At 33.9% G+C, this 16508-nt stretch overlaps 1 protein-coding gene and 2 pseudogenes across 1 annotated transcript; 2 read left to right on the top strand and 1 right to left on the bottom strand.

Moving 5' to 3' along the window:
- Positions 1-1908: 1908 nt before the first annotated feature.
- Positions 1909-2376, top strand: LOC149200465 (glutaredoxin-C1-like; annotated as a pseudogene).
- Positions 2377-7522: 5146 nt separating this feature from the next.
- LOC149200466 (ER-bound oxygenase mpaB-like) lies at positions 7523-8968 on the bottom strand. Its single transcript, XM_089399577.1, has 2 exons — positions 8466-8968; positions 7523-8383 (listed from the first exon to the last, which is right to left on the bottom strand). Exons 1-2 carry the CDS (start codon positions 8918-8920, stop codon positions 7768-7770), a joined length of 1071 nt encoding a protein of 356 aa, XP_089255703.1. The 5' UTR covers positions 8921-8968; the 3' UTR covers positions 7523-7767.
- A 4789-nt stretch (positions 8969-13757) lies between these two features.
- On the top strand, positions 13758-15231 carry LOC149200467 (formate dehydrogenase, chloroplastic/mitochondrial-like; annotated as a pseudogene).
- The last annotated feature ends 1277 nt before the right edge of the window (positions 15232-16508 follow it).

Raw genomic sequence — 16508 nt, forward strand, 5'->3', positions numbered from 1 at the left:
TTAATTCCAAATGTTAGGCTATAAGATTATCCATGTCTAAGCCCTTCATATGATGTTTACAGAATCTGCATCGTCCACACTTGGCCGCAGAAATCCAACAATCACCGGTTTGAAATGAGTTCGGTTCTTCTATGAATTCGTGGAGCCTATTATACTATGATCATAGCATCCAATTATCGTCCCTTTGTCTTCAAACAATTCCAGTAGCCTTCCACGATTTTGGAGGGAATTTCGTTCAGTCTTCACCATATTCAATTTCAGTGACCCTACAATCTTCGTAGAATGATCTGTTGTAGGAGACGAAGAGTTTACGGTTGTTACATGTGCTTCCAAAGATTTCTCTTACGATTTCTGTAAACCCTTTCTTCGGCTAGATGCTTATCTGTGACGCAATTTCGAAACAGAATCATAGGCCATCCTGCACCTTTTGGCACTCACTCTTCAAATGTGTTGAACTTTCAGCGTTAGCATTTTAGCATGACTAGATCTAGATGATTATAAAGTTCTACCAAAGCATGGATTTAGCTCAGTTTGTACTCCTCCATTTGAATTGAGACCAAATATCCTGACTGAATCTGCAACCAAACCCTTCTTAAAATTTTCTTAGCGCAATTTTTTTCAGACCCAAGTCATCATCTCTCTTCTATCAATGTGAACCCTCCTAACTACCTCATATGCACGCTTTGAACTGCCTCAGTCGAGCGTCATACCTGCAGGAGATGTGTTAACTTAGACCTTCAGGAGATGCGGTATATATAATTATTTAGTTTGATTGAAGTAGATCAAAACTCATGAAATGTTACAGCTGAGGTTGTTGTTTTGTAGGTATCTCCATAAAAATTAATGTAAATTAATGTGATTCAAATATAAGGAATCGGTGCCTCCAAAATGAATATTGTATGTTGGAGGGAAAAAAAATTGTAGCGTTTTGAACATGGTTTAATTGGATAATTTTTGTAATTTTTCAATTAAAAGATTATTCTCGAGTGACCTGTTGATTTCAATATCAACATTGAACTTATGTGTTTGAATACTATATCAGGCATGGTTCCAATTAAATGTAAGTAAATAAAATTAAAAAACTATATTTACACCCGAGGTTGATAATAAAGGTCACAAAAGTGTAAAGTAATTTAATTTGTTTTTAATTTAACTAAATAAATAAATATTTTATAATTTTAAATTATTAAATTTATATACTCTAAATAAATTACCATAAAATTAAATCTATTTTTCAATATACATATATAAGAAATTAATTAATTTGATTGAAGTAGATCAAAACTCATGAAAAAATTGATTAAATTTTATTTAAATCTAAATTTAACTAAATAGATGGATCTAAATAAATTAGCTTAAAATTAAATCTATTTTTCAATATATATATATATATAAGAAATTATTTAATTTGATTGAAGTAGATCAAAACTCATGGAACATGTCATATCCCTCTCGTAAATAACTCAAGGTAAATCAATTAGTTATGAAATAGTAATTTTTTAAAAGATTGCGAATTAGTTTCAAAAACTAATTTTGGTTATTCATAAAACTGAATGAGAAACTAATAGCTAGGTGTCGAATAGAGGAGGGGACAGTTGGAAACGGTACCCAACTGAATCAGCCATGTATTCCACCGTAGCAGCAATGACATGGTGGAGAGTAATGGTCTATGTGGGGAATAAGCATTGTTAACGTCTTCCTGTTTCAGACTTTGGAGGGTTTTTTTTGGAAGGTGTATGTGCCTGCCTGCTTGGAATTCCAACAACCAGCTGCATGATTATTGATGTTATAAGACCCACTCGGTTTCTCATATCGTTTGGGGGGGGATTGCGGAACAAAGTCAAGATTTCATAATCCCTCATCGGTGCTGGGGAGGCGCGGAGCATTGCCTTCATCTTTGTCATCATGATGCAGGGTTTGCAATACAGGGTCGACAGATCATCGGTTCCAGGCACCGTGGTCTCCGTGGCCTGCAGGAGGCCAGCCACCGCTACGCTGTAGTTGGGGTGGAGCTCAGTGGAGGACGCCGAGGAGGAAACGATGACCACGAAGATAGCCATGATGAGCCTGAACCCTTTAGAAAGAGTGCAACACCTCGCCTCCGATAACGTGGTGCTCGTATTTAGCATCACTTACTGCTACATGTGCCATGTGGTCAAGCGCCTCCTTTGCGGCCTCGGGGTTAATCTGGTCGTCTACAAGCTTGACGAGGAAGGGGAAGGCGCCGGGAACTTGGATATGGAGAAGGTTCTGGTGAGATTGGTTGGCAAAAAGCCTGCCGTGCTGGCTGTTTTCATTAGCGACCTCAATCGCCTCATGGCCGCGCACATCAGCAGCAAGCTCGTGCCCAAATTAAAGTAAGCCAAGGCTCTGTAGCTTTAGAGAATTAGAATTTTCGTTGGCCTCTATTTTTGTTGTTTTCTTTGGTGATAGATCAATTAATTAATCACCATTTCTCGTGGCATAAAAGGACACAAATTTCTCTGAAGGTCATGCGAGACTAGAGACCGCTAATGAGAAACTGCCTAGGATTCGAGGAACGCCATTAAAAGGAATGCCTGTCGAGTTCTTTAGAGATTACCTCGATTGCATCAGGTGATGGAGGCAAGGAGGCCGCCAAGGATAAAGATAAGTAACTTGCTCCCCTTCTATAAGGAAAAATATATGTATGTTTTATTTGGGTATCTTTTGAAAGATTTCCTTGTGTTAAATGTCGAGTCACTTGTCATTTTATTGAAAAGGGATATAAGCTTAAATTCTTTGTGTTGCTAGCTGATTTCGAAGTTATTGTGAAATAGTTATGCATTGCATGCATGATAGAAAATTGCTAATGATGTGCTTCTAGGCACATAAGTAATCATACTAACTTTCTTGAAGAAAGAGTATGTTTTATATACACATAGATATAGTTTTCTTTTTAGGAAAGTATGCATACTTCATGTACGAAGATGATGGCTTTTATGAGAAGATCTCTTGAAACAAATAGAGTTTCTTATTTTTGAAAGACATATGAATAGTGTTCATATCATACCAAGAATCCATACTTGTTTCATGGAAAGATTATGTGCATTGAAGTAAAAGTAATTGTGTTAGGAAAAACACATGTTGCATGCACATAAGGGTAGCTAATGTGATTGTGGAAGTATGATTTTGTATGATCTTGTGTGTACGTAGAGAAAGTGATTATGTTAACTTTCTTGAAAATAATAATCTCTTGAAAAGTTTTTGTTGTTAGATGAGTTGTGTCGATTTCTTGGTTTTGATGCATAAAGGGTAAGTTAACCTTGTTATTGTATCTTGATAAAGATGGATATCTAACTAATTCCTTGAAATGGAGGCATGAGGAACTTACTTATAGGAAGATAAAGAAATGGGGTTATAATGACTTCCTTTAAGAAAGAAGTATGTGATTTGTTACATGAAATGATGGTAGTATTCTAGTGAAGGGAATATGTGTTGCATAAGTTAAAGAAGTGCTATTATTGTGATGTAAGAGTTATGTTCTTTGTATGATAGAGAAACTATGTTGAGTTCTCGAAAAATAACTATGTGAAAAGAACATATATGCTTAAGCATAGAAATAACAGCTTATTACATGTATGAAGATATAACGATTGTGTTATACATGTTAGTAGGACTAATGCGTTAGATCTCTTAAAAAGAATTATGCATTAGTGTGAATAAACATTGTGGAGGTAAAAGAATATTTACTTGAGTATATGTACTAGTTAAATAGTATGTCATGCTTGCTCATGCATATGAGTAGATGTTTAAAGATCACTTTTAGAGGTTGATTATTGATTGAATAATATGGTATCTAATCTTGTTTCCAAAGCTTGTTGATGACAACATTGACAGGAAACGATGGCTGTTGGTGCCAATGAAAAGTGTTGTTTAACATTGTGGCAGGAAAAGGATTAATGGTCCATGCATATGAGTTCCAGTTGCAGGATCGTCCATTGCTAGAACAATCATGCCACAAGGAATGTTGCATGTGGTGGTATGTAAGAAAAGGGTTTCATGGAAAATATATTAGCTTTTAGCTAGTTATGTGACAACTTAATGATAATTCATTGTAATGATTTTATAACAATGGTTAAGGGATGGAATCCCTTATAAGCCATTGAGTGAGGGGTGATAACCCTCATGAGCGTTTAATAATAAGATTAAATGTTTGCTGGTTTTCACCCTACAGGGTTTCCAGGGTATATTGGTGTTCAATGGTGTGATTTCCTTTTGTGTCAGTTTGATGATGATGAATCCTTGATGTTGATGGTTCTTTATTTGATGGCATAACCATAACATCCAAGTATGAGATTAATTAATATGGTGAAGGAAATCATGAAATGGATGCAAGGATTCATGAGACAGTTTATGTTTTTACACTACCACAGTGGTGCTTAATGGTTATGCAACTTAATGTCTTTTATTGCAATTTACTTGATGTACTAATGAACATTATATCTAATGGTTAATGATGAATTGTGGTGTTGTGAATTGGATAATTACTTGTGGGTAATTTGTATAAAAAATTCTAACTCCCTGCTTTTACATGCGAGGTCACCGGGGTAGGTATGTGATAGAACACTACCTTTGAGGTTGTTGTTTTGGAGATATATGCATAACAATTAATGTAAATTTATGTCATTAGAATCTAAGGAATGGTCCCTGCAATATGAATATTATATGTTTGAAGAAAAAAATTATAACCTCTCCAACATGGTTAAAATGGATAAATTTAGTAAGATTCCAATTAAATGATTATTACTTAATGATTAATTTTAACATCAATATTGAACTTGTATATTTGAATACTACATCAAGGATGGTTCCAATTAAATGTAAGTAAATAAAATTAAAAACAAAGTCTACACCAAAAATTGATAATAAAGATTAATAAGTGTAAAGTAATTTAATTTGATTTTAAGCGCATTATTATTGGATTTTTTTTTTTTTAATTACTTGATTTTTTAAAGAAATTTGTGAATTTAGTTTTTGTCACCAATTTTTGCTTTGTGTAATAGTAACTTGGAAAACAAGCGTAGAATAATAAATCATGCAGAACACCTTACAAAAGTCGTGGAAGCACAATTCGATGAGCATCACCACTACCAAGTACTTTCCCTTTTCAATATAAAATCAATTTACTTTCATATTTCATAGTATTTTCTCATTGAAATGCCATTTTTAAAAACCAAAACATTTATTCTTTATTTTTATTTGTTAATAAAAACAAACTCATATTTAAAAAATACCACCATCCACCTAATTTCTTTTTAATGTTTAAAAAAAAAAAAACTTACAGAGAATTAACAATCATCAAATAAATTATTTCAGTTAGAACTAATAATCATGATAATGATCTACTCACATTAGAATAAGGTATATTAAGTTATGTGGTTTTGCCAAATTACAAAATACCATCACTTAACTATAACTAATTTATTTCAGTTAGAACTAATAATCATGATAATGATCTACTCACATTAGAATAAAGTATATTAAGTTATGTGGTTTTGCCAAATTACAAAATACCATCACTTAACTATAACTAATTTCTTTTTGATATTTAAAAGGAAAAATATTTTATATAAAAATAATCTTAATATAAATTAATAATCATTTTAATATTATTGTATTTTTATTAAATTAGGGATGACTTTCAAATAAAGTAAGTTAAATTTTATAATTTCATTATAAAATTTGAATATTTCAAATGATTTTTAAAAAAAATTCTATTAAATTTTGTTTGTTTATAAAATGACAAAAAAAAACTCATTCTATAGTCTAATATGATATATAACATTATTCATCATTAAAAAAATTATATTCATAAAATTGGTGCTCTCATTATTTCTCACCCTTTATAGTTATCAATCGATATCAGATTATAAAACACAAGAAAAAGTTACGACCAGAAGATTAAAATTGAAATAAATGCTATTATAGTACACCAACTCCCCTCTAAAGTCAGAATAGCGTAGGAACGAAATAAGTTTTGGTTCGTTATCGATTATCGGTAGTTTAGGTGTAGAAGTTATTGACGTATGGGTTATCATTCAATTTTTAAGGTGTAGGAATTATTGATTTGTCAACTATAAAGTTATTTCAATCAATTCTAAAAGGTTTAAAAATGGTTGATTTATACATTATTAATATTAATATTATTTAATTTTGATAAATAATGTGTACAATGAATTATTTAGAGTTTTTATTTTATTTGTAGATTATTATTTTATTATTATTTAACTATTAATATATTAAAATAATAATCTAATCATTAATTATTACATGGATGTTTGTGGTTGGGTGTGGTGTTAGTTCGTCACAGATCTCTGGGGTTTTATTAGAATTCTTCTGACCCTCAGGCGCACCGACTCTGGTAAAAGAGGGTCTATCTATGGCAATCAATATATCTTAATCTATAGGTTATTTAAGACTTTTAACCAAGCTTGACACAGTACTGTGACCTCAGTTCACATTTATGGATAACATAAGACCATCACTTTTTATGGGTTGAATGCAACCCGACGATGAATATGAAATAGAGTACCATTCTCCCGCCATCAACAAGTCGGCAGTCTGCAACAAGTCGACGACCAAATAACAAGCTTCATTTCCTCTCCTCTCTGCAACACATGGCAATTCAGACAACTGGGAAGGAAGCAAGCTTCATTTCTTAAATTGCAATATAAGGGGACCTGTAACACGTGTAGGCTTTCCCAGATGTTTGGCTCCTACGATGTTTGTTTCAAAATCTATTCAATTTTTCTGGGTCAAATGTAGAATACTGCTCAGACTACTTCCAATCTGAAACTCAGCGAATTGTTAGTTTCATTGGTGGAATTATTTACAAACATCTACCCTAGTAAACAGGGAACTCTCGCCATGACTACGGGTTTCAGGGTACTGAAATGTATCAACTTATCACTGGTTGCTTTAATAAGCTTCTCCTTGTAGTGGTGCAGCTACATCCCCGAAAGATGAGCTTAGATGTAGATCATATTTCACAATGCTGAACTCGAGTTAAAAGAGTCATACCATGCACAGAGCACCAGTCTTGAATGTTGAAAAAACTATGGCCCTCCCATCAAGAATGCATCTTTGCATCTTTATCTTTAGCATTCTGCACTTCAATGACTTCAAAAATTACTAATTAAACAACAAAACAAATTAGTAAACAAATAAATCCAAGAAATCTGCACTTCTTAACACCGAATTGTTTGCTGCAAATCTCCTAACTTTGATTTACACCGAACATGGAGGCTAAATGTTAGGTATAATTTAGGTAAATAATTTTTAAAGTGATTGAGTTAATTGGCTTTTATTTTTACTCCAAGCAAATATTAGAATGGTTTTTTACCAAAAAAATTGTTATGAATTCCACCTAACTGCCCGCCCAACCTATTCCTGAGCCGAGCGAAAAAGGGAAAAAGAATGACCGATTTTTGTTCACTCCTTTGGTGACTCAATTTGTTTTATTACGGTGAGAAACATGAAGAGCGAAAGATTAGAAGACAAGTAAAAAAGAAATTCCATCTTTACCATCTTACAAATCCTTTTGAATCGTTAAACTAAAGGAAACTCTTTTAAACATTTTCATTTTCATAGGAAGTATAGTGTTTCTAGCCTATAACTAGAAACTCTCTTTCAATGAAAGTAACATTTACCATACAAACATTATAATATTAAAGTTTCTTCAACTCTTTCAAAGTTACCCCATAACAATCCAAAGTGTTGATAGCTACGTTCAATCTGCAGAGCACGTCATCGAATCTTTTGCTTCTTGGGGTTCGAGAATGAAGGGAAGAATGGACAGCTGAGATCTCCGCCAAACGCCACGCCCAATTCTCCCGGCTTGCCAGTGCCGACCTCATTTATCTGGTAACCATTTGGATAACTCTCTGGCTTATACTCGCTGTACCTCAATTTATGCACCTTCGCAGCTTCCTCCTCTTGGGCACCCTCCTCCACTGAAATCCTCTCTGTCGACCACCTCCGCGGCCTCGGCGGTAGAAACCATTTCACAAAATTGCCAACGCAGAGCAGCAGGACGACCTCAACGATCCAGATGAGCCAATAGGGCTGACGGGGATAACCCATGGCGTCCAAAACCCTCTCCTCCAACAAGCAATATGCGATCCGTCTGCCTACCGGACGGAGGCAAGCAGGTACAGTCGACAGCAGGAGATCCAACGTGGCGTCGCCGATCTCCCTGTTGGAATCGGAATACGCCATTTTCTGGGCTTCGTATTGCCGGCTGAAGATCTCCACTCCCTCCACCGTGTCGGGAATATCTCGGATGCCCATTCTTGTGCCGATGTCGCGCCACACCACGAAATTCGCCATCGTTTCTATTTCAGTCCACTCCCGGTAACCGAACCTGCAAACGAAAAAACGAAGATCCCTTTAAATTTCTCTGAAAAGCAGCTAAATGCACCGGAAAAGAGAGTGAGCGAACATACTTGGAGGCAAATAGCTTGGGCTCCAAGATGAAGGTGGAAAGCGTGTAGAGAAAATCTTGGTTGGAAATGTTGTAGCGGCCGTGAATGAAGTTGAGGCGCCGGAGTGCAAGGGATCCCCTGCAGCTGTCAACGTGATTGAGGAGCATTTCCTGTAATAGAATGTCGGTGTCGCCGTATCGCTTGTTCACGGCTGCTGGTGAGAAGTGGCGAGTGGCGGCCAACAGGTTGGATATGGAGGGTATGGCGAAGGTCTTGAAAAGAGCGAATTCGATAGCCTTCTTGCTGAGAAGAGGGAACTCCACGTAAAGTGTGAGCTTCGACAGAGCCACGGCGTCGCGGATGGGATCCATTGATGAAATTAGACGCAATCGTCTGTGCCGGAGGAGATTGCACACGCCGACCCACAAGAAGAAGGCCAGAAGGAGAATCATGACGGAAGATTGTGTTTCTACCATTGCCGTAGGTCTAAGGGAGGGATGAAATGTTTTTTTTGCAGATCTCCACAGCCGCTCCCTGGATTTGTCATCGCAGTGGGTGGACGCAATACCAAAACGTGTGCAACTAAGCTTTGACAATTATTTAGCCTGCCGTCTGGGTCAGGTTGAATTTATTATTCCTCACCGACATATTTCATACTTATTATTGGAGGTCCCTTATTATCCCGCAGGCTAGGTGATAATAGGTTTAGATTTTTCGTTGACATTTTTTACAGGGTAAAACAAATTAATTTATAGAAAAATGCTTTTTTGGAATAATCATAGGATTTTGTTTATTTTCGCATTAATTAATGTGGTTTATTTTTTAGATAAGGTGAAAGAAATCGTCTAATCTGCATCATTGTTTCACTTTAGTTTTCAATGTTTCAATCTTAGTTATCAAGTTCGGTCTTAATTCAATCATAGTTACCAAGTTCGGCTCTAATGTGGTTTATTTTTAAGATAAGGTGAAAGAAATAGTCTAATCTACATCATTGTCTCACTTTAGTTTTCAATGTTTGGAGACTGCTAAGTTGTAAACCAGTGAAAAAATTATTGTGTATTTTGTTGTTTATGGGTGGTTTCAATAAATTTATGTAATGTGATCATTAAGGGGGGAAGTTGGAGTTAATGCTTGACATCTTTTGTTTGTAATGTTGGTTTATGAGTTGTTGGTGATAGTTGAGAAATTTTTTCAATTTCTCTTTCTAAATTAGGAATAAGTTAGATCTCACAAACTCTATATTAGCACAACCACATTTACCAATGTGATTGATAAACACGGATAGACGTATATGAAACATGATATACGCTGATAGGCTTATATCAACCATATTAATACTTATTATCAATATTTAAGATTATTAATAACTATATAAATATTAATAACCAGATTATTTATATATATTATTATAATAATATTATAATAATAATATAAACTCCTAATATATATTAATTAATAATAAAAATAACTCATAATAATATATTATCATTATATTATTAAAATAATATAATAATTTAAAATTATAAAAAATAATCACAATTATATTGTATTATTATTATAATAATAATAATATATGATTATAATATTATATTATTATTATTATAATAATATAATTATTAATATTTTTATAATAACAATAAATATCAATTATTTATTATTTATGATAATTAATAACAATACAAATAATAACAACTATATTCTTATATATTTATGATTATCATATTAATATTATGATAATAACATAAACTATTATTATTATTACTATTAAATTTTAGTATTTTTAATATTTATTTTAGGACTTGTATACATTGGATTAATTATTATTAGTTTTTAAGATTATTAATAATTATATAAATATTAAGAAACAGAAATTTTTTCCTTCCTATAGAAAAAATTAAATCTCGCAAACTCTATATCATAAAATAATCTTTAATATAAACGACGTGTTGACAAATACACTTACGTGTAAAATTCAACCCACGGCTCTTAAAAGTGCATTAAGTTTGAAATGAAATGGAGCCATCAAACCGACAATTCAGGGTAACACTGCCATCTGGAAGCAATTCATGTTTCGTGATAGTTACGCCAATATACTGAAAAAGCAAACAAAACCATACAACCTTTCGTAAAACGTTCGCTCACTTGTTGCGTCGGGAATATATCAAAACTACATTATTGGTGCTGCTTATGTGGGTTGGCATGCACACCAACAGTGTAAACAGAAACTGATTGAACATGGAGGTGAGGTTAAACTTTGTATTCTAACTGTGAACTAAGTTATTGTTGGTACTTATATGGAATGAAGTTTTCAATATTTCCCCTTATCTTCTCCTTTCTATACTTCACTTCTTGAAAAAAGTGAATTATTAGGTAAGAGATCAATTTTTTTTACAGGAGCCAATTCCTTATTCGAAGTCGAGGTTTTTGTTTCAAAATGTTTTTCATTCTATAAAGGGCTTTAAACTATGACATTCTCTTTCCTCTGTGTATCTATTTTATTTATTTTAATTTTTTTATTTTCCAAATGGCATGTTTAATTTTAAATTTTAAATTATGTTTATAAATATGCTTATTCTAAATATTTAGAATAAGGTTTTCATAATTTTTGTTTTTTCAATTAAAAAAATTTACTGGACGAGTAAGATTTAATAAAGTGGTACATTTTTAATAACCTAAATTATATGGATGAGTAAGATTTAATAAAAAAAAGTATATTCTTTGTTAGTAAATCACACTTAAAGGGTTTTATTAAATTCTAACCCTAACCAGAATATAAAGTGGGCTACCCGCACAAAGAGCAATAGAATATAAAGTGGGCTATCCGCACAACGAGCAACAAAGAGTAACATAAAAGCATAGATTTACAAATCAGAGGAGAGAAGCATAGATTTACATAGTAGAGGAGCGACCCCTGCTCGTAGCAGGTGGCCGAAACCATACTTTATAAATCAGAAGGTTTCGAGAAGGTGCGGGAAGCCCTTTTATCAAAATTGGACGTTTGGATAGGCAATTCTGCACAATTTTTAGCCAGGATGTGAGTGGTGTTGTCTATTTCTAGATATACATATACATACACATATACATACACACACACACACACACACACACAGATATATATATATATATATATATACATACACATATACATACACACACACACACACACACACACACACACACACATATATATATACACATACACACACACACACACACACACACACACACACACACACACATATATATATATATATATATATGATAGCCTACAACTAAAACTTCACCTATTTTTCATTCTAATAATAAATATTTCAATCAGGAAAATACATTATATTTGATAAATTATAATAGATACTGACATTGCATTACTACATTAGATTGAAATATACCAATATGTTATCTAAATTGCACAATATGCTGTTTGTTTCAGATTGTAATTGAGATTCCCTACATACTTATTCAGACAGCCATGTATGGATTGCTCACGTACACCATGATAGGATTTCAGTGGTCTGCACTGAAATTTTCTGGTATATATTCACCATGTTCTTCACCTTTCTCTATTTTACATATTATGGAATGTTGGTTGTCACAATCACTCCAAGCTACCAAGTTGTTGTTGTTGAATGGTGAACTCAAAGACCACAAACATGGCATATCAGAAGATAACTAGATCTAATAATTCAGTAACATGAATATAGTGGACAACACACAGTAGTTTGAAACAACAGTTAATATTTTCTTATCCACACAATATAAAAGTTACACCGCGTAGTTTGAAACAACAGTTAATATTTTCTTATCCACATAATATAAAAGTTACACCGCTGTCGTGAAGGGATTACAATGGCTTCTCAAAAGCCTGAGGCACCCTCTCAGTAGATTCACTCTACTCATTCTAGCTAACTACAATGCTCTCCCAACTTGACTTGACAAGAAAGGAAACAGAAATTACAAAAATATCTCTCTGTCAAAGGAATCATTAGCCAATATAACAAATAATTTCTTTTGTTGTTATGTCTAAGTTAGCACTCCTGCAAAATAAAATAAAATTAATGTGTCTTTTTGAACTTCTTAATTTAACATCATCGATCATATGCATAGAAGTTGCGCAGGGGATCTGTAGGTTCAGAACATAGAAGGGAAAGTTTGAACCAGTGTTACCAGGATCGTGGCTTGAACCTGCCATTTTCCCAACTTGTCTGAGTCAAACTTGGTTGTTGACAGAGAGTTTGATTTTCCAACTTGTAACTTGTTTGTTGACAGAGTTTGACTGTCAACACGAGTTTGACCTCTGAGCATGAGTATGACTTAGTTGACTGAATCAAACTTGTGTAATAAAAACCCTCATCCAGCCCAATTTAGGTTATTTTTACCTCTGCTGGGTTCATTGCTCCTCTACTGAGTGATTAATTTCTGTGAAACAGACTGAAGGGAGGTCATGTTGTCGCACTCACCATTGCTTATATATTTTCATCAAAATATATATGTGTATATCTTTATACTTTTGTTCTACTCTCCAATTTTGTCTCGAATTTTTTCCTTATCCTTTCCCAAAACTTGGCCTCCCCGAATTTTCCTTGATTATGCATCTGGTAACGCTTGGAGGGAGCTGTGCTAAATGCCATCTCTTTCTTTAAACTGTTAGAAGCCCCCCAAATGCCCTGTTTCTTTCTGTATCCATGTATACCACTAGGCTATATGTGTTCTCTGTGTTGGTGAAGTGATAACATGGAATTTAAATGCCCTACTAGGCTACATGTACTGTGCTGTCAAATTGGCCCCGTGAAACTTGAAATCATGATAACTGATTTGGAATTGCGATTTTTTATCTGCTAACACTAGAGTGCTGGGACACACTCATCATCAAGCTATGTACACCAGACTTCTTAATAAATGAATAAACTGTGGTCTAATTGTTAGCAGGTCTCATTTGTCTAACTGTAGTTACTAGCCATCAAAAGCACAGAAAAAGATTTAGAGCTAATGCTAAATGTGTATCAGCAGGGTTTTGCTTGGTAGAGTTTCTTTGACTGCTGGACAAGGCACCATCTATGTTGATTCTTGTATTGTAGAATCTTCTTGACAGACAATTTCCCTTGAAACATGAGACGACCTTCTAACTCAACTCATATGTCTTTGACCTGGGAGGGAGGTATAATTATATGGTACCTAGTAATATCATACTCCAACTCCACATCACCTGGAGTCATCTTTCTTTTTCGGGTGCGGAAAAATATTGTCCCACAATTTAGGCGTTCCAAGCATCTTGCTAGCCCTTGCAGATTTCCTTCCTCTTCCCAGTTTTTCTGGATGGACGACGAGGGTAGTAACCAACTGCTCACTGAAATACCAGCTGGTAACCCCAAGGTATTTAATGAGATTTTCTCCCGTGAAGGGCCACCCACCCCTTGGGATATAAAATCGTGTTATTTGTTGCTGTTATTGATATGGATGAATAGTTTATGTCCTAGACTTCCTTTTGTTCCTCATATCCTGAATAATAATCAATCTATATGGTATCGTATGTGCTGCTTCAAAAAGAGAGATTTACAGAATATATATCTTGTCAAACAAGTCATAAATGACTTCTGGTTATTCACAATTGAAGTTGGGTGGTTGTTTAATCCACAATCCAATCTATTAATTTTCTGGTATGCCTTCCCTTTCCTACTTCTTGCTACCATGGATCGTCGAAATCAGTGTATTGCTTGCTTGCTTTTACATTTAAGAATTGTAACCCACTATAGACTAAACTTACATAATTAATTTCCTTTGCAGAACTTGAGAAGCACATACCTGATGCACATGTTTTGATTTCTACGCCTTTCCACTGGGCCTATGTGACAACAGAGAGGATCAAGAAGGCAAAGAACTTAAAGCTTCTTTTGACAGCTGGTATTGGTTCTGATCACATTGATCTAAATGCTGCAGCAGCCGCTGCTGTGACTGTCGCAGAAGTTACAAGTACTATTTCTGAAATTATACCGCTTGTCACTGCCCTGTTCACGCTATGGACATTTTGGTATGAACAAGTTTCTGCAATGATCCTTCATAATTTAACTGAAACCTTCTTCAACAATTTTTACAGCAAGTAATGTGGTGTCCGTGGCAGAAGATGAGCTAATGTGCAAATTCTCATATTGATGCGAAACTTTGTGCCTGGATATAAGCAAATTGTTGAGGGTGATTGGAAAGTGGCAGCAATTTCTTACAGGTCATATGATCTAGAAGGGAAAACTATTGGTACTATTGGTGCAGGGCGTATTGGCAAAGAACTACTTAAGCGTTTGAAGGTATTCATTCTTAGGATCTAGTACTACTTCATGATGTTGCAAACTTCTTTTCAAAAATCAGTGCTCCATAATTCTTATGCATGCATGCTATTTGTTTCAAAATTTCAATCTAATAATAATAAACATTACATGATGTTGAATTGAATTGCATTCCTTTGTACATCGCTTCAATTCTAAGCTTCTTTACCACGACCGTCTTTCTATTGGACCCGAATTGGAAAAGGAAACTGGAGCAACATTGGAGACAAATCTTGATGAAATCCTACCTAAATGTGATGTACTTGTCATTAATATGCCTCTTTCTGACAAAACTAGGTGCGCCTTATCACAATTTCGTAAATAATCTCTCCCATTATTCACTCAGACATCAATAGCACCTATATATTTTATACAACTTGTGAACAGAAAACTAATTATTGTTTCTCTTGCCCTTTCCTTTTGGTTACAATAGGGGAATGTTTAACAAGGAAGGTGTTCTCTACCAAGCCTAGCTTCTCTCTCAGAATCTTAACATCCCCTTTGCAAAGGGTTTCATTAGAATGACAACAACCCGCATTTAAAGCATTTCTCCACCCCTCTCCTAATTAGAAATACAATTTTGGGTTCTCTACTAATTTTCTCCACACCCATTTAATCTAACAATGGACATAGAGCATGTATATTTATACCTGTGTTTTGGAAATACCATTTTATACTTTAATGTTTATTATTTTTGTTTTATTATTATTACTTGAATTTCTTCTTAACAAGTGGTTGTGTTTCTTTTGGTTTTAGTGAAATTATGGGCTGTTGGCTCTCTTATTATGGAGTATAATTCATATTTGAGAATTTTTCAATTATTAAAGTAGGTTAGTCAATTGCTTAAAATATTAAATTTATTTCAAAAAGTTTTTGTTACTTTATAGGTTAGACATTGGCTTGAAATATTAAACTTATTTCAAAATTTTTTTGTTACTTTATAGACAAGGCGTAGATTTCTTGGCTCTATGATGAAAATAATGAAGGGAAAACACATGTTAATATGTTACTTGTGCTCTTTGACTGAAAAATACACAGTGAGAGAAAAATGCATATTATGCTAATTGAGGAATGTTTTTCGCTTCTCGAACTTATAGTATTAAATTTAACACACTAACACTTTACAACAATGAACTAACAATATTCATGATGAAAATAGCAATATGGAAGATTTATCTACATAATGAAAAAGGCAATATGGAAGATTCCGATCACGTTCCAAGGCATTTCTTAAAATGTGGATGTGACAAAAGGTTGTTGTGGAAGTTGTTGTTTGTATATGGGAAATTTCTTGATCATTGTGTATAATCCTAATGTTGATAGATATGTCTACTAAGTGCTTCCAGTTAATGGGGCATTGATTTGAGCGTTTAATATATTTTTATTCTTTATCAAAGTATTCTTTTGTTGTATTTGTATTTTTCAATTTATGCCTTACGGCGTTTCCTTTGCAACATCTGGTGCAAATACTAGTTAAACTTAATTTTCAAATCTTAACTAATCAGCAAAAAATCCAATCCGGGAAACTACTAACGTAAAGGTCTGTGTTATCCGCTAACGAAATTACAGTGTGTCTCATTTTCTCTTCTTGAAAATTAGAGTGTTCATTAAATTCGAAGATCACATCAACTGATGAAACCAAAACATTTGAGTCACTATCGAATCGTGCATCAAGTTCCCTTTTAAATGCGAGTTGTTTTAGTATGATTTTTTGGAAGTGTTTTTGTATAATTTTTCTAAAATTTGGTTA

Source organism: Pinus tabuliformis, chromosome 2_1, assembly GCF_031772625.1.
Source record: "Pinus tabuliformis cultivar Carrire ecotype Pingquan chromosome 2_1, CPIR1, whole genome shotgun sequence".
Classification (NCBI taxonomy): Eukaryota; Viridiplantae; Streptophyta; class Pinopsida; order Pinales; family Pinaceae; genus Pinus; species Pinus tabuliformis.